Source organism: Cygnus olor, chromosome 2 (assembly GCF_009769625.2).
Source record: "Cygnus olor isolate bCygOlo1 chromosome 2, bCygOlo1.pri.v2, whole genome shotgun sequence".
Taxonomy (NCBI): Eukaryota; Metazoa; Chordata; class Aves; order Anseriformes; family Anatidae; genus Cygnus; species Cygnus olor.
In genome coordinates, this window is record NC_049170.1 from 142,139,163 (window position 1) to 142,165,492 (window position 26,330).

At 36.9% G+C, this 26,330-nt stretch overlaps 1 protein-coding gene across 2 annotated transcripts; it reads right to left on the minus strand.

The window, feature by feature from the left end:
* Positions 1-469: 469 nt before the first annotated feature.
* Positions 470-23,750, minus strand: EIF3E (eukaryotic translation initiation factor 3 subunit E). Of its 2 annotated transcripts, XM_040546745.1 has the most exons (14): positions 23,593-23,750; positions 21,909-22,023; positions 19,796-19,846; positions 18,791-18,908; positions 15,288-15,330; positions 14,698-14,802; positions 12,609-12,734; positions 11,037-11,161; positions 10,266-10,392; positions 8,236-8,337; positions 7,177-7,286; positions 2,159-2,261; positions 1,812-1,946; positions 470-651 (listed from the first exon to the last, which is right to left on the minus strand). In XM_040546745.1, exons 1-14 carry the CDS (start codon positions 23,680-23,682, stop codon positions 613-615), a joined length of 1,389 nt encoding a protein of 462 aa, XP_040402679.1. In that variant the 5' UTR covers positions 23,683-23,750; the 3' UTR covers positions 470-612. The 2 variants fall into 2 exon arrangements, with proteins under 2 accessions (XP_040402679.1, XP_040402680.1); XM_040546746.1 differs by lacking the exon at positions 19,796-19,846 and having other exon boundaries at positions 23,593-23,749.
* Positions 23,751-26,330: the final 2,580 nt, after the last annotated feature.

Below are 26,330 nucleotides of genomic sequence, written 5' to 3' on the forward strand. Positions count from 1 at the left end.
TTGCCAGCTCTGGCATCATACTAGCTGTCCCAGTAAGTCTTAATGTAGCCAAAAATACAAAATATTCTAGCCTGGAAAGTATTATAGGAGGAAGGTTGGGAAGTTGGAATAACTTGCTACATGTAAATAGGTTCCAGAACTTTAAGAAAAGAGGAAAGAAAGTATACGATTGGGGGTAAGGTGAAAGGGAGTCAATTCTTCCTTCAACCCTAAAAGCTGAAGTATGCGCGCAGCCAGTATCTCTTCCTTTCTGATATTTGCATTGACTTCACTGATCAGTCGCTATAGTTCACAAATCCCTAAAAAGGGACCTGGACTTTCTGGCTTGGAGGTGCTATGCACTATTCTGCAGAACAAAGGTGCCAAGGAAATCCACTGAAGTGTGATCCAAAATGCTCCAGAACATCATACTAAAAAGCCCCTTTACAACATAATTAAGTACAAAACTAATCAGATTACAGATGACACAGACTGTTAAAAGCAGCCAATTTTATTCAAATAATTTTTAAGAGAATACACAATTAGCTTTTCTCAAAAAGGTTACATATTTCATATTTATCATATGCTTTTTAGTCAAATGAAAACTGATTTCTTCCCCTCCGCAGAATTCTCTCAGTAGAAGCCAGAGTCTTGAGTAGCCCAGTTAGGTGCCTAGAATAAAATAAGGATCAGTAGGAGAGAACTTACTATCCCTATCAGTAAGTTACTGAAATTTATGAGAAACGATTTAAAATTCTTCTAGGACTGATACAGGACAGAAGTGGACATTGTTAATTAGTAAAGGAACTCCTCAAGTTTCAAACTAGTGTTGATATAGCAGAAGTATGCAACATAATTAAGTCGTACAGCCAGAGTCTCCCAACCTAGTAGCTTCAGAAAATGAAGTTTAGAGCATTCCAAAATAAAAATATAAAAAATTGGTAGCTATATTCACTAAAAAGTAAATTCACAAATTTTACAAAACTTCTGTCTAATAAACTAATATACCATTGCTTGTTCAACTTACCTTAACACTTTCGTCAAGTAGTGAGGAAGTCCAATAAAGTTTAAGTTCCTAGCTTTTTTTTTTTTGAAAAATTTCTCAGCAGATCCTTAGTGGACCTCAGTCATCCATGCTACACTATTCTTTTTCTTTGCAAAATTTCCAATTTTCTAAGTAAGATGGACAAAAGCAAAAAAAAGATGATTTTGCCAACTTTATTTTCACTAGTGGCCAGCCTCATATTCTCTAGCCCTTAATGATATAGGTCAAAACATCAGGGTTTTGCACAGCTCCACGTCCCAGTTTTAAGCGTTGTTAATTCTTCTCCCAGTAGTACTTACCTAAAAATACTTCAATTACAAATGACACCGCAGAAGGAATACTTGCACAAAACCCAGTAATGTCAAAGAACACTGAAGTGTGAGGGAGAGGGCCATTTATCTCAGTGTTCAACATTCAGAATGGTTCAAGTACAATCCGCTTGGAAAAATAATGCAACTACTTTCATACATGTTCCCCTCCAGTAACAGCCTTTTAAGGTAACGAAGGAGACCATTGCAAGGAAGTACAGAATCAAATGATGACAAACAACTAATCTGGTATTCCTTTTTTCTTCTTGTTTTGTAATGTGAAGAGAGGCAAGAAGAAAACAAGAATCACCATCTAATGCTCACTATAAGAAATAAATATCTTCGTATTTAGCTTCTGGAGCCAGAACTAGAATTAGGTACTTCTGGTGAACTTGAACTAAAGAACATTTTAGAATTATACTTCAATATTACTCACAAAAAAGATAGCAGGAATTCAGAAAAATACGACTTATACCAACCTCAGATCTACCACTCTGATTCAATTTCTTCTCAATGTTCATAGCCAACATTTGACTACGAAAAGACAGGCTTTTGGTTTTTTCAATCACTTGTTGATAAGGTGACACTGCGTTGTTGCCCATAACTACATGGCCCTAGAACACAAGATACAGGAAATTTAACAGCCACTCAGAATGCACAAGCCTTTAATTTAATGCTCTGCTTTCAAAGCTTTCACAAGTCATCTCTCACACTAAATCAAAACACAGTAAGTGAAGTCCACTACATTTTACGGACAAAAAAAAAGAACTTGTTGCTTCTAGATAAAGAGAAATAAATTTGATGAAAATTCAACAGATTCACATACCAGCTTTGAATCCAATTTGGCATCTAATCTTGCATTTCGTATTAGATTAACAATCCATCTTTCTGCTTCCTCAGGAGTCATGTTCAGTTTATCTGCCAACATACTAAGAGATAACAGACTTATTAGAAACTGAAATACAATCCCTCTCATGTTGGTAAATATACTCCAGGCCTACAGAATATGCACTAAAGCAACACACCAAATTTAGCAGAGCACAAAGCTTGTCTTCAGCAGATATCACATACTTGGGAAGCATACTTTCCTTTGATTGAAATAACCCTAAAGCTTACATACATACACCCTTTCACATCTTCCCCTTCCTCCCCTTTTGTTTTTCCCTTTCATAAAAAGATTTACAAAATTCCTATCACTGCTTGGGACATTCTGAATAAGGAAAGTAATTTTTTGAAGTATACACCTACTTGCTATGAACCTGTTATTTTGCACTTAAATCTTGGCCTGTACAGTTTTATATAATATGTTCCTATTAAACCTTGCCCACATGAAACAGCAACCATCACCATAAAGCAAAAAAAATGAATTGCTTATAGTCCTATTTAAACACAGACAGTAGTCAAGAAAGTTTACAGCAATTACTCCAGGAAAGTGTTTGACAATAACTCCATTAGCAACTCCGAAGTTCCAGGAACAAGTGCCATGAGACTACACAGCTTGGTATAGAAGATGTGACAAATACATTACGCATCCAAAGATGATGCACAACACTCCAACTTCTTGCAGTTTCAAAGAGGAATGAGAAAGGAGGGGAAAACGAAGGAAAATGCCTTATGAAGCAGACACTTGTCCAGGAATAATTCCCCCTGATGGTGTTTTCTGTGGCTTTCCAGCCAACTCCTCTAGTTCCCTACTGGCATTTGGCTCCTGCAGGTTATTTGTAATGCTCATTCTTCCATCAGCTTTCAGACTGACACAACAAACATGAGGTAAGGGCTGCAGACATCACCGAAAACCCAGCTGGCTATGCTGGAGTTGCACAAGAGGTCAATTTCTCACCAGTTCACAGGATCTTGCTTACATATTTTTCTGCATCTGAAAGTCATTTTTATTTTGATACTAATTACTGACAAGCTAATACTTGATAATCTATCAATTATTAACTAGTCTACCTAGCTAGGCTAGGTATAGAGTCTTCTTTATACAATCTTCTCTCCTACATGCTCTTGATGTCTCATCCTTCTTCCAGCTGTAAAGATAAACTCAATTCTCCCCACCACCACCACTGATGACTGTGAAGTGGGATAAACAAAAAAAATCAAGTAATTTATATACTGAATTCACTTCAGAGAAATGACAACAAACAGACAAGGTACGTGGAGCTTGACAAAGCAAGGGAAAGTTAAGACCCGACCACAGTTGCTCCTATTCCATCAGAACTTTAATCAGTGGCTCACTTTAAGGTTGTAAAGACTTAAGACAGACAAAGCAAGAGAACAGAAAATATCAGATGCAAACATTATGGAATTATCAGTATCTTGACAGTATGAGATCGACATTTAAATAGGAAGAAGCTACAAATTGCTTTATCATCTTTGAATCAATGATGCTAAACACTATGAAAATTCCAAATTGAAAGAACATGGGGTAGGAGGGGAGGAAGGTTAGGGGAGTTCATATTTCTCTTTTGGAGGTATCATTTGGATTCTGATAAAGTAACAACTCCTCCAGATGACCCCAAAGTTGGCTTTTGCCACTACTTTGTAGATTAAGTTATCTACCTTGTGATTTAAATATCGACTCTCTACCCTTGGAAGCAATCAACAATCAGCTAGGTAAGGCTTTGAGTAGCACAATGTGATGCTGAGGTAGCCCCTGCTCAGAGTTGTAATTGGGTGCACAGGATTGAACCAGATGGCTTCCAGAAGTTCTTTCCAACCCTCAGCACCTAGATTTTGCTTTTTCCTTATCTTACAGTCCCTCTGTACTTCAGGAACTGAGGGGAGCACAGAGACTTTGAGGGAAGAGTTATTCCAAACTAGAAAATATTGTGTCTTACAGCATTTAATAGATAATTGTACCTTTTCCTATTATCAAGAGCCAATGAAGATGCACTTCATCAACTGGATAAACTACAAGCATTTACATTAGCATTTAAGTTTGGACAAGAAATTCAAGTCTCTCAATCAAGCTGACTTACCATACACTGAACTTGTGTCCCAGTGCAATGAAAACTATGATCAAAAACAGCCTGAAAACTAGATTCTTCTGATTAGACAGTAAACTAGAAGACACTTAAGTATAGAGCGCTCTAACTACTAAGAGGGGGTCAAATCTATATTTATGTCAAATCAGAACATGGAGGAGTGTGGATGCCAGGATCCTCAGCAACAACTTTCTCTGTAGATCCACTCCTCTTACACCCCCTAGGAAGTTTTCCAACCCTGACGATGGCTTTTCAGAAGGAATACATTCTCTACACCTACATACTATCAGTCTCAAACCGGGGATAAGCGCTATAAATTGCTTTATTCATGTCTATAATTTAGTAGCTCAGCTTCTTCAGAGGTAGGCTCCTCTGTTAGTTAAAAAGTTATACAGCACACATGACAGAAGTCACACCTCTGTACAGCTTCTGGACAGGTTTTTTCTTCTTGCATATGCATTTAGAAAATTTCCATATTACAGAATGAAAGTGACAGATGGCACAGAAGGATATAAAAACAATTCTCAGTTTAACTTTGAAATGTACATGAATTTAACTTTAATATAAAATAGCTGAAGTTACCAAGCAACAAAACAACTTTTAGTGAAATATATATACACATACACACCAGTATTAAAAAAAATCTATGATTTTATCAAACTTTTAAAGCAAAAGATGATCTAATTTCAGCATTTGCAGTTATTGGCTTCCACCTTAAAGTCCCCTTGAAGACACTAAGACAGTACTTCCCTGGTAAAGCAACACAGCCAAAAAGCATTCGATCTTTCCAAACTGATTACACTGAATACTCATCCTGATTATAATGTTCCAACGGTATTCTCCTATTGCACTGTTGATATATGTATCTAATACTCCTATCCCCCAATTCAGGTTACAGGTGGTTTCAAAATTCGTTTCAGAAATAGTTTTCTTGATTATTTCCATCCCTCTGTTTGCTAAGGGAAGTTTACCAAATTCCACACATCTTTGTATATAAACAATTCTATTGTGTACTGTGCACAGAAGGAAAAGAGAAGAGCTCTTCAATTAAATATAGGCTTATCTAACCACACTAACCAAATCATATTCTGAACTCATTTGATCTATTATTCCCTATTAAACATTACAAATAGTGAACTATTGTAGGATGATATAGCATATATAAATTTAAAATTACAATTGATAAGTGAACTGTGTCCTTCAGAAAAACATCAACTGCCTAACAGATGTAAGTAGTTAAAGAATTAAACTATCCCTCTATTTTCTATTTAACATAAGGAATAGAAGTTCTCCTAATCATTTTCAAATTTGTTCTGAATGCTTAAACAGTACTTAACAAGCACTGTGGTACAGCCAACTAGTTATCAACTCCAGGAATAGCAGTGGAAGTCACTTGTGGACTGAAAAATACAAGAACTATGCCTTAAACTTAAGAACATTTTGACTGGCCAATTCCTTCAAAACAAGTCCAGAATGCACTAAGAAATACTTATGCACCACACTTAAGCCTAAATTTAACGATTGTTACAGCTTGTGCAGAAATGTGCCCATCATTTAAAACACTATGTCCTAGTGAAAAATCTTATTACTGATTGATTCCACATGCAATTACCTGAAGCAGTATATGCTAGGAATATCCATGTCCAACTCAACTCAGTTTACCCCTTGCCTCAGAACACCATAATGCTTATAAAGACGCTGCTACATACATTTACGATCACACAGAACAAGTACAGCAAGCCACAATATTTTCAGTCATACTGGAAACTAAAATACCATATACAGCATGAAGCAGTATGAACCATAAAACAAGTAGCAAATACTAAATAAAGGACAACCACCTACCACAGACCTTGATTTGTTAAATAAAGCTTGCTACTTTTGCCTAACGAATCATTTGTTGTCCAGTCTATCAGTATCTTCCAACAGAGACTTCAAACATACTTAAAATGCATCTTCCAGGCTCTCTACTCATAGCTTCTATAATCCAATACCAAATTTCTCAAAGATATTTAGTCTTCAGTTAAAGAAAGCTTAAACATCTTTATAAAAAATTTGTGCCTTCAAAACATAAAAGGATTTTTTTTTACAGCAAAACAGCAAGATGCTATGTAGCTTTATATTCCTTAAAAACTCATCCTTGAGAGAGCTTCACTTAATATATTTTTTCTAAATACTTATCCAAAATCGTTTTATCCCCAAATGTGCAGTACTTAAGGTGATTTTTAGGTAAAAATATTAGCCTACTCACAAAAGTGAAAGTATTGAAAAATTTTGTTCATCACCTTTAGTTCAGATTACAAATGAGTATGCTTAAAACATACCACAGCTAATGAAAATTCCCTCCAAAATTCGTTGTCTTCTATCAACTTTGGTATTGAACTCATTAATGACTATTTTAAGCTGATACAAATAAAAAACCCTATCATTTTGCAGATGCATTTGAAGACAACTGTCACACTAAACAGGAAGTAATAGTTTCTTTCGCCTACTATAAATATTCATGCAAAAAAGTAATCCTTTCAATAAGCTTCCAAAACTCCTAAGACAATTTTCTGTCAAATCTTTTTGTTTTGAAATCAAATAGCATTAAAATGCATCTTCAGAGGGCCAGAGACTCTCATATTTGCTCTGGATGCAAAGCAGGTAACAAGATTCCATTGAACTTGATCAATTTACCAGCTTTGGTACCTGCTATCCCAGATCTCTGCAACGTTCTCTAGAGATTTAAGTGATGTGGAGCTATGGGGAACAGGAGCATAGCATAACTGAAATACATCACTTTGAAGTTTATGCTGTTTGTCAAACTCATCTGCAACTGATTTTTCTGAACTGCAGTATTAAAAAGTTACCTTACCCAATGCTGATACATTGATGGATGCGACAGAAAGTCTCAAATATAAAGAGACGGGCATTCTCAATGAAGTCTTCAAGACATGCCACTAAGAAGAAATCATTCACAAGCACCTGCAAGCGTAAGGAGAAAGGCAACACTTAAAACAAACATGGAAAGAGCAGATATGTACATACCTTCAATAAGCATGATCAGGGAGCAGTCCATCTAAAAACAGTTCTTGGCATATTCCAAGATGTGGACAGAAATCTACAGATCTAGAAATTTTTATAAATCTGTAGCTTGGTAAATTAAAGTCATGCACTAATATACCTGAGGTTGGACTCAAAAAGCAAACAAGGTCTACAGTTCTCATAACTCTGAAGACCTCCCTGAGTAATGCATAAAATTTAAGTACTGCACTCATTCTCTCATCGGGCACTTATCAGCATTCTCCTCAGCATACAAACCAGCTTAATAGATGCATTTGCACTACTGAGTAAGTTCAGACAACAGGGCCATCAGCTCTATGAAGCAAACAGAATAACTAACCTGATTTACCCAATTAGGTGACCAATACCAATGAAAAGAGCCAAAACAGAAGCTGTAAGAACTGGTACTAGCTTTCAGCTATAAGAAGTATTAACCTTTACACTAGTCAGCTCAAGTGCTAGGTAACTTTAACTATGTTTGTTTATTCCAAGAATATGCACTTGACTATCCTTGTTATTTCATATTGTTTTTTAACATCACAATTCAAGGGTGCAACATCTTTCAGAACAAGAGGTATACAAGCTTTTCTTCAGACACTTCTCAAACAAATGGAAAAGCTGAAGCTCAGACAGATGAATGATCACTTATTCCCTTTTTGCTCTAGAAACTGATTAAATATAATTTTAAAGCTATACTCTTAACAGTAAGTTTTGTTTAAGTGTTACAGAATGAGTTGATCAAAAATCGTGAATTAATGCTTATCAGAAGACATCTGCAATGGAATAAAATACCACTTCAAACAAATTAGCTGACCATTGCTGACTTTAGAGATCTGTACTTAAAGGAAAAGAGAAGTGTTCTAAAGCTTACTGTTTCACACTCTCTCAGCTTCTTCTGTGCACCATCAAAATCAAAATTAACATACAGGCATTCCACAAATTCTGTGATGGGGTCCCTGTACGTGTAGGACTCCTGTCAAAAATCAGTAAAATCAGACAATAATATTGGAAACCAAGGCCACAAGATCACTTGATCACTGTATCACATAAAATTTAATACTTGAAAAAAGTCTATACAGTATCATAAGAGCCACAAACACCTATTTTTAATAGTCTCATGAAATAATCAGGAGTGCAGATCACTTTCAGCGTGGCAATCTTCAGGTTAGAGAAGTGTTACTGAATAGAACTGATTTTGTGTCAAACATGCTATTTTCTTAAAATGTTAGAACACATTCTTCCTCAATTTGGATTAGTTTTTGTAATTGGAATAGTCAATGCTTTCAACTGAATCAGCACTCAATATACACAAAAAAGTCATGACAAATAATGCTACTTCCCTTATACAAAAATACTTAACTTTGACATTACAGAAAATACTCTAATTAAAAGGCAAGAACAATAGATTTATATACATCTGTGTAAATACATAATACAATTGGTATGTTCCTAATGTATATTTTAGGATAGTTTAATTCAATAGCTGTCATTATCAGCTTCAGCATCCAAAGATGAGCAGATGAAGGAAAATTACTACGAAGGCTCTTTTTGTCAAAATCATTTTTCAGTCTCATTTCCTTGGAATCTCATTATTTATGTTTAACATTCAGTTTTATGGGCCATTTTACACATCAAAATTGCACTTACTAACCAAGAAATTAACACTCATGTGAAACAGCCCTGGATAACATTTTCAGCGTAATAGAGATGAACATAGAACTGCTCACCTATTAGTTCAATACTTGCAGAACATTAGTGTCTTAGTGTTTAGAGAATGGACTGACTTGCCTCTTATCAGTAGTCTACCACGCAACACTGCACAATTGCTATTTATCCTGTGTGAAACACTTTCATATATATATATATAAAAATAAAACCTCTACCATGCAACAATGATATAATGAACCACACAACAATGATATAATGAACCATACAGAGTAGAGGAGTACTAAGAAAAAACTTTTAATGGGCATTTCAAAACCAACAGAATTGTTAGTTTCAAAATGGAATATGCTACTGATCCTTTTTTCCCCCATACTGAAAGTGTAAAATAAAATGAAAGCAAAAAACGCTGTAGAAATGTTGGTTTTTTTCAAATACTAGAAATGTGTATTACAATTCAGTCCTAAAATAAGGTTTTTCCTCAAGACAGGTCTTGACACTTGAACTTCTTTACAGTTGCTTATGCTACTTCTGCTGTGAAGACTAACACTTAGAAAGATTGAGATGCTTAAAACTTGAATTTTGCATTGATTGTACTCAGCACAGGTAGTTGTATCGCTGCTTAAAGTGGACAAGATTGCTAGCCTTTAATAAATGCACCATCACATATATACCATAGTTTATTATTCACTATGTATGGCAGTATTTCATGTTTAAAGGCTGATGGCTTTTATAAAAAGTCACATACCAATTTCAGCTAAGAATCTTTGTGATCAACCGCTTAACTGCTATTATCAAACACCTTGATTCTTTTATAACTCCTATCGATGGCTACATCCTCTCATAACTGTGATAAAACAAACATTTAAGAAATGCATGTGAATTTGAACATAAAACAGGGTACACTGTTCAATTGTCCTGAAATGCAAGCAAGATTTTACTCATACAATTCCTTGTAGGGATGGCTGAAAAAGAATCAGATCCAGAATAATTCCAAGGATCTTGCTGAAATTTTCTGCACTTGATCATACAGGGAAAAAAGCAAAATTGACAGCACATTCTACTTCACTCATTATTCTGTCCCTCCAGCAAACAATATACATTTTACTCCACAATGAATAATGAATTCAGTGAGAGAGGTAGGAATGAAATATGTAAGAAGTCCCAGAACAGGCACATAAGACTAAAGTTCTACAGTCTCAGTAAAAAGAACAGGAAACATGAGATTTCAGTCCTTACCTGTTGAATAACCTTGACTAGATCTTTCAGCACTTGTCTACGTTTTCGAACATCCTTATTTGTTATGACTGCAGTAGTGAGGTATCGGAGGATATGTGGGCACATTGTCTGAATTGCATTGAGATACCTGAAAAGTCCAGATAGAGCTCAGAAAATGTACTTTTGCATCAAAACGATATTTATAATAGCTCATATCTTTTATGCAATACCATAGTACATTTATTCAAATACAGAATGATTATTTATATTTGTTAATAATGACCTCTGGTGAGGAAGGAGAAAAGGCAGCAGTGCACTAGGAGAGAAAGGAGTTTACACTGCAAAAGAACAGTCCATGTAATACTCATAATTAATTTCTGGTGTTAAGCTGTTCCAGATGTCATAGTTCTACAACTCAATTCGCATTTTTATTCTTCTCAGGTTTTCTTCAGAAATTCTCAAATTGATCTTGTAAAATCAAACCAGATTTTACAAGATCAAACCAGGAACCTTCCCCACCACCCTAAAAGATGTTGTAGGAGTCAATACATAAACAGTTATTCCATACACTTCAACATCGGAAAAAAGGGCCAGTTCTTCCTGTTTTACCATCTGCCTCCTTGAAAGGGAAGTATAGCCACAAAGAAAAGCAAAGTATAAACAAAAATTTGGAAAATAAAGTGCTAGTATCACTGGAACTCCTGAAACAGTGGACCAAAAACACTGAACAAGCTTGCATATGTATCTTGTCTTCACTAACCCAAGAAAACAATAGAGCACAAAGCAACTTACTGTGGTTGATAGAGAAAGAGATCGATGATATTGTCCCTCCCTTTAGGATGATTAAAAAACACAAACAGAGACCAGTGGATGAGCCATGTTCTTTGCTGAAGGGACTGCAGTGGAGAGCTTACTGACTAAAAGAAAACACTAGGTTAAACCAAAATAACAAAACAAGACATACAGAGTTCACATGAATACCAATACATGGAAAATACATGAAAATGTGTAACTAACTAATTTTCCACTGACTCCTTTTAGTTATCATTCTAAGGCAGAGTTTAACCTCCAACTTTTTAACTTATCTGGAAAATACAGATGTGCTGAAATCTATGACCAAGATAACATTTTTTCCAGCATTACATACCAAATTGTTTGCCAAAATTCATATTCTGTTACCACAAGAGCATAGACTTCAGTTCTCAAAAAAATCACCATACTAACAAAGTAATTACTTCCCTTTTTAATCCTGAATTTCAGTTCTTGTGTCTTCACATACAATCTGATGAACTACTTGGCTTCTCCAGCTTTTCAGTTTCTCTTCTAAGCATCATAAGAATATTTTTTCTGTACACTCTCAGACAATGATGAAACGCCACAAACATTTCCAATGAAAAAATACAAACCTAGCTATCTTCATTTAAACTAATTGATACAGCACAAATAGGGCTTCAGTTCTAAGCTTACCTGGATTCGCTCCAAATTTAACAGCACTTCAAAGAGGTTGCAAAGCAACATATTGAAAACTAATGTATACAGCAAGTAATAATCACTCACAGGATCAGGACAACTATTATGATTCTACCCTCCCAAAAGACATGTAGTCTCATGACTAAACCAAATTTAATAGTCTATTATAAGCATATAGGTTCATAGAGATTAGAAAATTTGACAAGAAAAATTAACATTTATTATCTGCCATGTAAGATAAAGAACAATGGGGGGTAGAGGGGAGGGAAGTGTTTCAGATACAGACACCGAAGCTTTACAAAAAAGTAGTTAGGACTAAGACAGAGATCCTTAATCACTTCAGGTGCTTTGAATTAGTATTGCAGCCCCATTCTTCCCCTTCATGTTCCTGGTAGTCATCTGAACTCACATGTAGCTGGTAGGGAAACTGAATTGCCTGAAACTTGTTTCCACTAACAAACTTTCCTGCGTTTTCTGTTAAGAGTTGTTTTCATGCAACAAGAATATAGTTCAGATACATGCATTTAATTCTTTACAGAAAAGGAACAGTACAACTATCTGAAATTTAAGTAGCAAACAGTTTCTCAGAGTGCTACCTTGCTTTCAAACTCATCCCTGAGCCAGGTGTTTTTTGTTTGTTTGTTTGTTTTGGAAATACCTTAAAAAGTTCTCAGCTTCATTTCTAAAACAAAAGCAAATCATTTGAAAAAAGAAAGCCTGGATAGCTCTTCAACTTTTCTTCTTGAGCATCCTTCTACTCTCCTGTCACCATTTAAGAAATGCATGTCTCTAGCAAAAGCATGATAAACTGCTCTTAATGACATATGAAGTAATTAATAGCAAAACTTGAACAACAACTCCTCGCCTTACTAACATGACCAAGATCTTACTTACATTATTATCTATTGTCTCCTTCAGTCTTGTGAGATCTTCCATGGCTGCATCCCAATTCTGCATCAGAATTTCAGATGCAAGTTTCCCCCACAGAGAACTCAGAGCATTTCTGTCTGTAGCTGGAACCTATTTCAACAACAGCAATAAAAATTATTTTTTTAAAAAAAGATTTTAACTTCTAAAAAGAGAAGACATTTTCTGGTAATATTTTTAACTTACAGGATGTCAAACTCAGTCCTATCTTTCTGAATTAGATGTACATACATACACACACTTCAAATACTTATGTATTTAAAGCAATTTAGGTTCAGAAGGTGAAAGAGCAGTAAAAATTCTAAAGTAGAAACTAGAAAATCCTCTAAGACAAAGTTCCCTGCTGCTCCAGTTTTAACTTACACAAAAGAAAAAATTATATGGCTGAGCAGGAGATGACACTAGTTCCAAATCTATGATACCATGTAAAAATGCTTCTGAGCTATTAGAACAAATGTCTCTTTCAAAGCAGATTCCCAAAAAACTTAGGACAGCAGATAACCACCATCACCAAATCTAAGACTCCAGAATTCTTTCTGCTAATGCTGTAGAGAAAACATACTTCTTACAAGTGTTCAGTAAAACTACAGCTTTGCAGCAGTGAGTCTGTTTCTTACAAGAATAGTTCCAAGGTCAAGCTGTGTTAGTTTGATACAGGAACGAGTTACACTAGATCATTCAGTGTTAAATCTTATTCTCAAATTAGTTACCAGATTTCTTTCACAGGTTATGGTTCATCAAAAAAATAAAATCTTCTCCCAGAGTTAGTAAGCAAGCCCTACACCAAGCTATTACCAGCACCAAAACAGTATTTCATGTTTTTAAATCCATTGACCTAAGAATATAATGTTAACCCCAGAGTTACAATGCAATTAAGGACAGCTGCCCACAAACCTATACAAGTTAGGTATTTCCTCTCTCAGAACATTAAACTCTCAGTACAGAAAAGTAATACAGAAGAATTCCACCTTATCAACATTTGACTACGAATTCAACTCAATTCTTACTCTCAACCCTATTTCCATTAAGGATTCATTTCACAGATTTGCTTTTTGAACTACAGGCAACTACAAAAACTGTTGCTATCTAACCTAGCAGCATTTCAGAAAGTTTAGGGCCTTTTTAGATGGGACTAGAAAGTAGATAGCAAGAACTGAACTTGAAGACAACTGACTTCAGTCAAGTCAATCACTACATACTGTTTTCAGCAGTCATTTCGCATATCCTTGAATGATGCATGGTTTAAGTCTATCTTCCGGAAAACCAAGGTGACAATTTAGTGGATACTTTTAATCAAGGTGGTTCACAAGTACTGTGCTGGTTCCAAATCACAGTTAGCTAGCTATTCACACTAACTGCCTTCAGATACTGAAACTGCTCTATCTACAGTTACTTTAAAATTCCATTTATTAATAAAATGGCACATTCACTGTACAACAATAAATTGACTGTATTGAGATTCTCACAAGACACTCTTGTCTCTCACAAAATTCATTCCCACAATTAACAAATGATATGAGTTACAATAACACGAGCAGAGTTGCTTAAGGGACGATAGATCTGGTTCTACAAATCTCATTTACTGCTTACACTTCCTAGGTACATGACTTATTCTTAAATCTGTCAAAAATCACAAAAAGACAGTTTAAGAGTCCAGATAAGTTGGCAGTTCACTATTACCAGTGATTATCTTCAATCTACCTGCAAGCTTTTTACCACTGTTAGTGCCTGTGCACAAAAACAGCTACCCATTTTGCTGTTTAAGTTTTTCTCTAGGATACACTTACAGAGGGGAAACAAGAAATACGGAACAAGAAATAGCGCAAACCTCAGTCTGATCACAAGACCTACAAATGTAAAGAACAAATCTGAAGTTTAGCATGAAAAGAGTTTCTGGATAACAGTCACTAAGACTATTATGAGTCTGACAAGTCTTTTCAATTTTTCCTTGGTGCATAGTAACTGTCTCAAAAAAGCTCGCAAGTACTGTATTTTCACAATTACCACAGACTATAAAGGTCTAAATATTTCATTAAAAAACACATCTAAAACTTACCAGAACCCTAAAGAAGTATAGATATTCTGCAGCTCCAGAGTAATTGCCACATTCGTACTGGAATTTTGCATACCTGTAGAGTGTATCTAGGTACTCCTGCCTAAACTGAAAAGAAATACAAAAGAAGTGTTTTCTTCACTAGCAAAACAAAATGTTGTTAGAAATCCATTTCAATAGTAACCCTTAAAAGCCCTTTTCGAAAAGTTGAATAACTTGTCAAAAGTTATTTGAAAGATATTGTAGACTCCATAGACAATGCAAAAGCTACTCTTAATTTACATCACTGAATCAGTGATTAAACTAATACTTTGGAAAAAAGTTCTGCATTGCAAAATAAAGCACAACTTAGTTACAAGGGCGTAGCTAATATTAAGCTCCAGCTTTAGTTTTTGTTTGTATTATTGTATGAGCACAAAAGCATTCCAATAAAATACTTCAGTACTAGGTATTCCATCTATAAGCTACAGTCAAGTGAGACAGGCCAAAATGCCTGGTTCGAGCATAATGGTTCAGAGCTATTGGCTGTGGGAGAGGTGGGATGGAAATGTTTAGACCTGAGTTCCAACAGATAGAGCAATTAAAACACTTACACCATGCTTCTCAGCTAAGTAGTCAAACAGCATTCGACCGTCCCTATAATGAAAAGATAAAAACTGCTGTTTTCACAAAACATACTGATTGTCACCACGCAACACTACACAAACACAATCTTTAGCTGTTAAAAATAAAGTACCCAAATAGTGCATGAATTTAGAATGATACTTCTCCAGCTGTTGTGCAATAGTAACTGCAGAAATAGCAAGCCAATTATTCCCTAAGTAAAATTAATGTAATTTAAAATAATGAATGCCACCTGCAACAACAGATAGAATCAAGAAAGGGTGGGAAATTGTTTTAAATTTGACAGCATCCCCAGTGTTCAATATGAAAATTAAATTCTAACACAGCTCTTCTCACTCATGTTCTAATTCACAGCAATTACTCTAGCCAAGAAGTTTGCATTTAATAGGAGATGAGAAAAAAATTGCAATGACTCAAACCACTAGAAAGGAAACTTATCACACTCAGCACTGGGACACAGTGGTTAGTAGGGATACATCTATGACAGAAGTACCTGAAAAGTACACAACTATAAATAATCATACTTAGTAGGTTGTAAATGTTTAATTTACACATGAACACATTTATGAAGCTTTCTGGATTCAATATACATAATAAAAGAACAACCACCATTATCGTGATCAAAGAAAAGTTCAAGCCTCCAGCAGGCAAACACAGGATGACCTACCACCAGTGTCACACTACTGACCACAGGATTTTATACACCTGATGTATTTTTAAACAATAGCTGATTTTGTGAATGATTTTTTTATCCAGGATTTGCAATAGTTCCTGATCAGCTCTTGGAGTGCAGTTCTACCATGCCGGCTTTTTAATGTGATAAGAGTTCCATTCAAACTCACATGCAACCACCATCTGGCAACAAGCACCAACACTGAATTCATAAACACAGCTGAATTGGAAAACATTACTGAAAAGAGTCTCAATTTGGCACTTTGATTGTATGAACCACCTTTCTACAATACTGAAAGAACATTACTTTCTTTCTATTCTAATGCCTCCCACTTCCTATACCCTTGGCTACCCTCTACTTCTGAGAATTCAGATTTCATTCAATCATGTGGGATAGACACAAGGACTCAAATATAATTCTCCAGAAAAATAACTTAGTGTTTAATGAACTCTGTTCAACTGCATCCTATTTTAGGAAACTTGCATGTTAGCTGTTCTTCATGAGATTGACTGCATTTTTGCTATTCGGTAATTCAAAGAGAACAACGGCAAACAAGTTGAATTTCATATATTACGTAAGTAAATCCATATGTTAATCCATTTCCATACTCTAACATACCCAAGATGTAAGCACCAAGCTACAAATTACTCTGCGGACAAAGATACAGTGAAAATGCACACAGGAGACAACTTCCCCAGTCATTCTGAAATCAACTGACCACGAAGCTGTAAGACTGTGGAACTACAACTTAGTATCTGAGTCAAGATCATACAGGGAAATGGCACACTGCCAAGGCAGCCAACAATGACAGACCTCAGTAATACCTGTCAAAGTTCTGAAAGGCTCATAGGTTTCTTCCAGTGGAAGATACTGCAAGGAGGCGGCATACTGACTATTTCTCTATAATTTTTAAAGCTTTATGGCCTTTCTCCAACAGCTGCATGGAAAAAAATAAAAAGAGATATTTTGGTTTACTCTTGAAAGAGCTGCCAGTTGCAAAGTCTTTCACACATCTTCCAACATTTCCCAGACTTTGATGTTCTAAACAGCATTGTCATGGTTCAAAAACTGATCTAGAGCCCTGATGATACATAGCTCTAAGTTTGATACAGGTTACAAGTCACCAGCAGAAATTCAGAGGCCAAGGAAACAAAGATTTCTATCTACTTATCTAAAGACCACTACTCAGTTCTAGGCTGATTTATACCTTTCAGCCCAATTCACCCCATTACTGTAGGATAACAACAATCCCAATCAGGATTCCCATTGAGCCAATAACCTAAACCACTATTTCTGAGTGGCAAAGTTTTCAGAAATTTCAAAAATAAAAAAACGCACCAGTCCTGAAATAAAACTTGCTGCACATGAGGAGCAGGGATAGCATTTCTTAGCATCAGACAAATTATTTTGTGTGGTTTTCTGATACTCTTGCTTCTAAACAGTGTCTACAACTCGGGATCAGTACTACCAACGAGCTCCCTTGGACCAAGGATCAAGGTAACAGGATCAGTGTCCCATGGGATGCTAGGTATTCGAATTGCAACAAGGTTTCTAGTCAAAAAAATTGCTTTAAAAGTACTGGCTAAAGGCAAAGCAAGGATTGAATGAAGTCCCTACATATAGATCCGAAGTTCACTTTCAGATTTGAAAAGTTGCGATACCATCTAGTACCTTGTTTAGGATTAATATAGTCTCCATCAACAACTTCAAGACAGTTAATTGCAATTGGACTTTTTACTTTCAAAGCTGTATTTCCAAATGCTCTCAAATGGCTCCCTTTTTCCTATAACCACTCAAGCCATAGGCAAACATAATTCCTTCTCTTATTAGAATGGACTTATATCCGATTTCTGCATGGATATGCATATAAAGGTACTTTACCCTGACAATGCTTTTTACAGGGGAAGCTTAAGTACTTTCTGAACAGAAAATAAAACCTTTTCCTGATTCCCTGGAAAGCTAACTAGTTTCAATATTCCTATTCCATACATAGTGGTACACTATTTGAAATCTTAAAGCAAGCAAGTCTGAATAAGGGATCTAACTAATTTTTTACCAAAAGGTAAGACACTTTCACAATAGTAATAACAATGTTGCTAACGTAAAGACAATAAGCAGTAACTTACACACCCCCCCCCCGTTGAAGTCACACAGTTACTTCCTCAACTACTACAGCTGAATCCTTTTAACTCAGGCTTAATCATAAGAAAACTGTCTAAACACTGCATCTAAGAACCGACAGACTCATTCTACTTGAATTACTTCAATTCAAGCGAAAAGTAATTGGACACATCTTCAAAAAGATGATTATTAGCACTATCTCACATCAACAACATGGTCAGTCCATGGTGGGAAGCAGATGGTGGAAGGACATTACATGCCTGAAAGAAATAATTGCTATGAGGCTGAAAGGATGTTTATCCACCAGGCTTCCCAGAATGACAGACAGCATTCAATAATCCTCTGTGAAAGATACAGGGAGAGAAGGTAGACATCCACCAAAGAGGAATCCAAGTTATTTCAATTTCCCATCCCCAAAAAACAATGTACTGAATAACAGGAGTCACTTGTCTGCAGTTGATTTAGCTGAGCATTAAGAACAGAAATACTTGTGTACAACAGGTAAAAATTACTAAAAAGAGTAAATTGGGTATAGCAATTGTAATCAACTGTCCACACAACTTAAATACTGGTTAGAAATATAAATGCCTTTCTTGCAGTTGCTACAGACAGCATTCCTATTATCAACACTTAAGAGGTACCAACAAGCCTTCCTGAGAAAGTTATGTTAAAAATTACCTAGTGGACTGCATTTGCCTCGTAGTCTCTGGATCCTCAAACATCTTGACAATAGGTTCAGTTTCAGCTTGAAGTTGTTTCAGCTGTGCAACAACAGTTGTTCTCTTCTCACGCAGAGCTACACACAAGCAAATCCATGTAATGCTTTAATTTTTTGCAGAAACCAAGCTGTAATTACATGGTGCTGACAGCACATGTAAACACGTTCTTCTAATCCCCACCTAGCTTGTCCTCTCAGTCAAGTCACAAAAACAGGGGTATCTAACAACTCATTACTTCCACACAAGAGGAAAGGAACCAAATGATAGAGGCTTTTTATTAAGTTAATGTCTCATCAAGCCATCTAAAGAGCAGCTAGCTCAAGCCAAGGCTGTATTAGACAAGGTATCTCCAGGCTTCCACTGTGGAAGAAAAACTTTAAGTAACTTCATATATTCCAAAATAAACTTGTAAAAAGTAAACAGTGCTATTACACCAATCAGATTAATTTTCCTCTAACTGACCTGGTTCTAAAAGCACACTTTTAGAATATTTAGCTGAAAATTCACAGAAAGACTTTAAAGCAGTTCAATCTGCGAGACTACAATCTGAAATGTTATTCATGTTTATTCAGAATATTAACCCTTTTGTTTGTTTTATGAAAAATTGGTAAGAAACAGAACAGCTTCAGGATGATGGCTTTACAGACTTACAAGCTTTTCCACCCAGTGCTACCATGTGCAACAAAAATCAATACTTAAATTGCAGCCCTTGTGCTTTAAGAAAAAAACAGAAAAAAAGCAGCTTGAGACCAGCAATATGAACAAAAAAATATGGGCTCAGAGAACCCAAGAACAAATACCAGAAGAGCACAGAATCCAGGAAGACATGACAGAGGGCCACGCACCAGGGCATTCAACACTACAGTGAGCCCATTAGACTTGGGTTTGTGATTTCGTTGGCAGAGGAGGTCCAAAGGGGAAAACACCATAATAGTGACCCAACCTAGATCTACAAACGACTTGCCTGACAGGAAGTACTCCAATAAGGAGCAACTATCTCCAACTTCAGATGAATCTTGAAGTTATAACAGAAGGGGAAACAGATGTAAGAAACTATTGGTAAGTTATTAGGAGTACAGGATTTTTTTTTTTCTATGACATCTTCTGGCTATGGAATTGTGAGGTGATCACAGAAGACAAGACAAAAGGAACTATAAATTGTGCACAGACTTTTCTAAATATAATAGTTTACTAAGTATAATAGTTTAAGTGAACTTAGCTTTGACGACTTAAACCAGTAAGGCCTTAACAAAAAGTTAGTATAAAATTTAATGAAACCAGCAATTTTGCAAGCAAAGAGACCCTGTCTGTGCCTACATTTTGGTAGTATTGCTTCATGAAGGGGACATGTACCAGAAAAATCTCACAGTAAGTTAAGACCATCACATAAAAGAAAACAAAAGAAATCTGAACAACTCTCAGGTGAAAGTACTACCTCTGTTAATTTAATGTTATACTGTTAAATGAAAGCCAAAGATCAAAGAGTATGAAGTCATTGTATTAAAGAAAAGTTTCACACTGCCAAAATAACAACTTAAAAATTAACAAATAGTTTACGAAATACACAAAGCAAAACATTAGAAGGGTGGGAGCTGCTGGACTGTATGAAGGCAGAGCTTTCCCAGTGGCCAAGTTCATTCAACTTACACACAAATGAGAGCTTTTAAATTTATGCAGTTTAGCGATCTGCTTAAATAACTGGCTGTAATCAGATTAAAAACCTTGGACTAGTTATTTTGTGAAGGTGTACAAGGATTGCTACTTCTTGTGCTGACATTTTACTATGCATTTACTATTGATATTGTAATATCCTTCAGTAGTTTAGAAAGTCTGGAGCAAGGAAAGAAAAACGTTGACCTTTAAGATTTTTACAGCCCTGAGACTAACTTTTGCAACCAACAGCACCAAAAGTAACTTAAAGGTAAAGCTATCAATACAACTGTTTTTTAGATGAGGAAGTGAAAGCTTCTGGTTCTCCTGATTGGTATTATCAGTCCCATGCATCATTGCATATGCACCTGTAAACAGTATCTAATGCTGGCATATAAAGAGTTTGTCCAAAAAGTTGAATCCTACACCTACAACTCAGCTCTATGCACTCAAAAAGGGCTAAATGCAACTGTACAGTTCAAAGAGCAAGACCCAGAGGCAGAAGAACAGCTGGATCTTGCACCTGACTAAGCAAGAGCACTGAGTCTTCCTCCTAAACTGCACAGGCAAGGCAAACTGTAGTCCCTCTACAGTTCAGGAAAAGGTGATTAATTCCATAAAATTCAATAAGATGTGGAAATGGGGAGAAAGCAAATATTCGGAGACTAAGGTCAGGAAGGAAAAAAACACAAACACAAGAAGAAATGACAAAAGGAAAAAAGCCGCAAAGGATAAAAGTTATATAAGGAAAGATATCCTATTTTTCTCCCCTCCCCAGGTGTTATGCAGGAAGATAAAAGTTGAAATGTTTTAAGAAAGCTTCCAAAAATCACAGAGACAATAAGAGACTAAGTTTCATATTCATCATGATAATATTGATCAATACTGATTTTCATATATCTTCAGTTATTTCATTTGGAGTTTCTCCTTCTAAAGAAGCAGCAATTTATCCATTCACACAAGCAGGCAAAACATGTATTTCCAAAAATGACTATCACCTCAAGATCTGAAAATCAACTACTGATCAACGGAATTACTTATAAGGGAGATCTAGCCTTAATATACTGGATGCTTTAAAGAAAAAGTTACGCTAACCCCAAAACATTTTGCAATAGTATCTAATTTGACAGATGAAAAATAGGTGCCACTTTCAGGCTATACCACTGAAGTGCTTGGAATAACCAAATCAGCACTGAAATACGTGCCACGTTCAAAGACTAGGTTCCTGACTGACCAACAAACCCCAATGTCCCGGGATTAGGGTACTCATTTCAGTGTCACACATCCTGTCCATAAGACCAAAACTAAACAGTTTTGTAGTCTGAGTGCAATATGCAAATTACTACCTGCTATTTATGATTTCAGATAGGTTGCAAAACAAATACATAAAATTTGTTTCAAAACTTTGTTTTAACTGAGCAGCTTACCATGTGGAATTTCATCGGAATAAAGGTTTTTGTACACATCCATAGCAAAATCCACCATGTTGGTATCACTAAGGAGATCCAGCTTTCCTTGAAGCAGTTCTTTTTCATTGTATATCTGAAACAGGAATTATCAACAGATTTCTCTGAATACCACTGAATAGTTTCCAATGACTATTACACAGTTAACTTTATGGTAAAGTTTATTTTATGAATTTCATCCATTAAGTTGCTTTAAACATCAGGTCTCCCACCTCTACAATGCATCACACAGCTCTGTCACTTAGTGTGATTACCATACAGCCTCCCTACTTCTAGTCCAAGCAAGATAATGCCAATTCCCTACTATCCATGAACACTTGAACTTAAGAATAGTCACAAAACAAGTAACATTTTTAGATGATTATTTCTAATGAAGGTAAATTAGCTACTTAGTAGGCCAAAGTAAGTAACAATTCACATGGCGAAAGGGGGTGGGGGTATAAAACAGGAAATTTGACTAAGATTTAAAAAGTTTTGAACCCAGAACTTAAGAGATGCAACACAGAGGGGAAGTTCAGAGAACAGTTTCCACAAAATAGCATCCTGAACCATGCAGACTCATCAAATACTTTAAATTGGATCTCAGAAGAGACATTCAAGTTCAAACTTCGCATGTAACCGTAACACATCTTAATCTAAGACATTATTAAGTCTATAGCATAATAAGTAAATTTAGCTGAGCTTTTGTAATTAGTTCACTATTTTTAAGCTTATTTAATTATTTCTTAAACATCCTAATAATTTAGCCTTCAGCTGGTAACTGCTGCTAGATCATCAAGATGCAGGTGGGGGTGTAAACTAGCACACACCTCAAAAATACATTTACATGAAGGGTGCATTACAGTTCACCACATCACATGCAGATCTCTCATATATAAAACCTGCAGAAGCTTAATTCAGCTCTGAACACTATTATTCAAGATAACACACTGCAAAAAAGTAACTGTTTAATTACCTTGAGCTGGTTTACAAACGCCAAAATACAACTAATGCACTCAAGATGAGTGACGTCAAACAAAATCCACATAGTAGATATGAAAGCTTGTTATGCCAAGCTGTTGCAATGTACATACACTTCACTGGTTTGTTTCTGACACAAAATTTCAACTTCAAAATTTAAAGTTTATGAAACCTGGCATGTTTTTAAATTTTAAAATAGACCAGCTGAGTACCTTAGGTAATTTTCGTTGGCAAGAGCTGAGCCTCGAACACTTCTGACATCACCGGGATTCCCCCAGTGACCTAGTTTGACGTAAATATAACCAACCAACGAGGATTTGCGGCACACAGGACCTGCCCCTACCCTACACACCAGAAGAAAACCAGCGAGGAGGGCGGCTCGGAAGGCCAGCTGCTTCCTTACACCGCCCCCCCCGAAGGGTGACAGCCCCGGACCGGCAGGAGAAGCCGCGGCAGCGAGTGTCCTCTCCTCACCAAAACGGCGAAGCCAAGGAAGCCCCAAGCAGCTCCGAGCATCCCCCTGCCCCCTTCCACCCGCCTCCCCCCGGGGCGGCCCCTGCCCGCCGCTCCCCACATGGCGCCGCGCCGCGCCCCACCCGCAGGGAGCCGGCCCCGGGCCCGAGCAAGACGCCGGCAGCCCGCCAGTGGCGGGCCCGGCCCCCCCCCCGCCCCGCCGGGCACGCACCTCCTTGACGGAGAGGAACTCGAGCAGCGGGAAGACGAGGTGCCGGTCCAAGAAGTGCGCGATGCGGGTGGTCAGGTCGTACTCCGCCATCTTGGCGCGGGAGGCGGGGAAAAGGAAGGGCCGCGGCTTTTACCGTGCTGAGCGCCTGCGCGCGGCCGGCGCAGGCGCGGCATTGCCCGACCGGTATGGCCGGGGCGCATGCGCGGAGGGGGCGTGGTTCTTAGGTCGTGGGTGTTGGGTGTTCGTAGAGTCATGGGCTGGAAGAGACCTCCAAAATCACCTGGTCCAACCATCCCCTTACCACCACCATCACCCACCAAACCATGTCCCTAAGCACCACGTCCAAACTTTCCTTGAACACCCCCAGGGATGGTGACTCCACCACCTTCCTGGGCAACCTGTTCCAGTGCCTGACTGCTCTTTCTGAGAAGAAATGTCTCCTCATTTCCAACCTGAACCTCCCCTGGCACAACTTGAGGCCATTCCCTCTAGTCCTATCACTAGTTATCTGTGAGAAGAGGCTGACCCCCAGCTCCCCACAGCTTCCTTTCAAGTAGTCGTAGACAGCAATAAGGTTTCCCCTGAGCCTCCTCTTCCCCAGACTAAACAACCCCAGTTCCCTCAGCCGCTCCTCATAGGACTTAAAAATTTTCTTGTGAAGTGTAGTTTCTTGGGAACTGTCTCTCACTCTAAAAGCATTGTGTGGCATGCCTTTTGTCATAACTTTTTATGTTGAGAAAAATCCATGTGGATTTGTAACATTTTTTAAAATGTCATAGCTGGAGAGCCCATGTTTTGTTGCTCCTCTTTGTTTTCCACGATGTAGGCTTTATCGAAGTATCAGGTACAATGATAGTGAATTCTCCTTTTTACAGTACTAAAATGAAGAAATGCAGTTAAAGGAAGGAAATAAATGTAGTGAATAAAGCATCTCTGTGGGGAATGTAATTGAAAAAAAAATATATATATATGGTCATATTTCCCAATGATCCAGAGATTCAGGTTGTTGGAGTTCTGCACTCAAATTACCCAATAAATTGGGGAGAGGGTATCTGAAGTATGGCACATAACTGTATCTCTGTGGCTGTCATATGAGGCAGGGATTGTAAGTTCTGGTGGTTTGTTTTCTTTTTTTCTATTCTTTTTTTTTTTTCTCCCCAACATTCAATTTTGTGAATTGATGTGATCTTATTCAGAGCAGGGGCTGTATGTTGAATTTGTTTATAAAGGTCTATGCATTGTGTTTTAAAAGAAAAACTTATTTTTTTTTTTTCTGAATCAGGTTTTGGCATAATGCTAGAAAGATATTGTCCATCTAACACTATCTTGTCATGCTGGATGGATCTCATTAGTACTTCTCTTAGAGTCCACTAGGAAGTTAGGGTGGACAGTGCACGTTTGGGATCCAAAATCCATGATCTTCATTGGCATCGTTGGAACAGATGTTGGTATTCAGTGTGTCACTAGTGCCTTTCCTATATAGTGGAACAGATTTTTTGTTAGCCAAACTACCTCAAAAAGAATTCTTAGCATTCACAAGACAAACTTCCTAGATTGTTTTTAATACTGGAAAGTACTTTACTGAGTTGTACCCAATTCAGCTTTTAGGGATGGGAAGGTGGCTTTGAAAAACAAGATGGACAACTTGAAAAGATCATCTGATTTTCAGATCTTTCATTTTTTTTTACTTTTGGTTGGTGACTGACATTAATCCACATTTTTTTAGTTTTCTTATTTTAAAAGGGGTCGGGTGGAAGAATCACCCACCAGTAAGCAGCATATGAAGTCTAATACTAGTCTAATAGTCTAACAGTAGTCTAATAGGACTTTCTCAAACTGAAATGTGACATCTTGAAGATGTATATTTTTGTTTGAAGGCTGGAAATGTGTCACTAATTTCTTAGTTATGGTAGATTAATAATACATTTAATTTCAGCTGTGCAAAACATTACAGCTTTGCCTTTTGTAGAGTTGATTTTTGTTTTTCCTTTAAAATATCAGTCATGTTTTCCATGTATTGTCAGAAAGAGTCTGTGTGTTGCTATCTGGAGGTTGAACAAAGAAAAGGAGATCTAACTATTAAGATTGAACAAGAATGTGTTAATAGGATTCGTCTTTAAAGCTCAGTCTCATTCTGAACTTGTGAACAAGCTGCATGAATTAACTTTTCTAAATTGTGCATAATAAATGCGAGAAGTTGCTGCATGAGAACACTCCACTGATTTTTATCAGGACACAGCTGAGCTCGTTCAAGCGAGTCAAGTCTCATCTCTTCACGTAAAGCATGACTCCATGGTTTGTCAAAAGGATACAAGACCTTTCCCTCCTATGGGAAGAGGCACAAATCATTTGCTTAGTGAATCATATAACTACAGATTATGTCTGTGACAGCTACAGTTGCTGTTTATGTTGGAACAGAGAGTTAATATAGTTGTATTACAGGCTAGTTTTACAGCTTGTTTTGTTTTAAAAGTCACTGAGAAATAAGAAATAAGGAGGTGGTACACTTGGGAAGCCATTCTTCAGACTGTTAGTGGCATACTCCCTGTCTTGGTGGAGAGATGTAAAGGCAGCACAATTAAGGTTATGATAGGCTGGTTTTTAGAGGTCAGTGTTTGGAGCAGCTCAAAGATTACAATAGTAGAAGGTGTCCTGTAAGATAAGAGTGTTTATGCAGGATGAATGAAGTCAGTTCTTTACAGGATTCTGTTTTGACACTTTTATATAAATCTATGGTA

Coding starts and splice junctions, on each gene's coding strand:
- EIF3E (XM_040546745.1), bottom strand. CDS start 23,682: ATGGCGGAGTACGACCTGACCACCCGCATCGCGCACTTCTTGGACCGG. Junction 10,393..11,036: donor CTCTTTCTCTATCAACCACA/GTAAGTTGCTTT, acceptor TGGACTTTTCAG/GTATCTCAATGCAATTCAGA. Junction 7,287..8,235: donor AGCTGAGAGAGTGTGAAACA/GTAAGCTTTAGA, acceptor TTACGCTTGCAG/GTGCTTGTGAATGATTTCTT.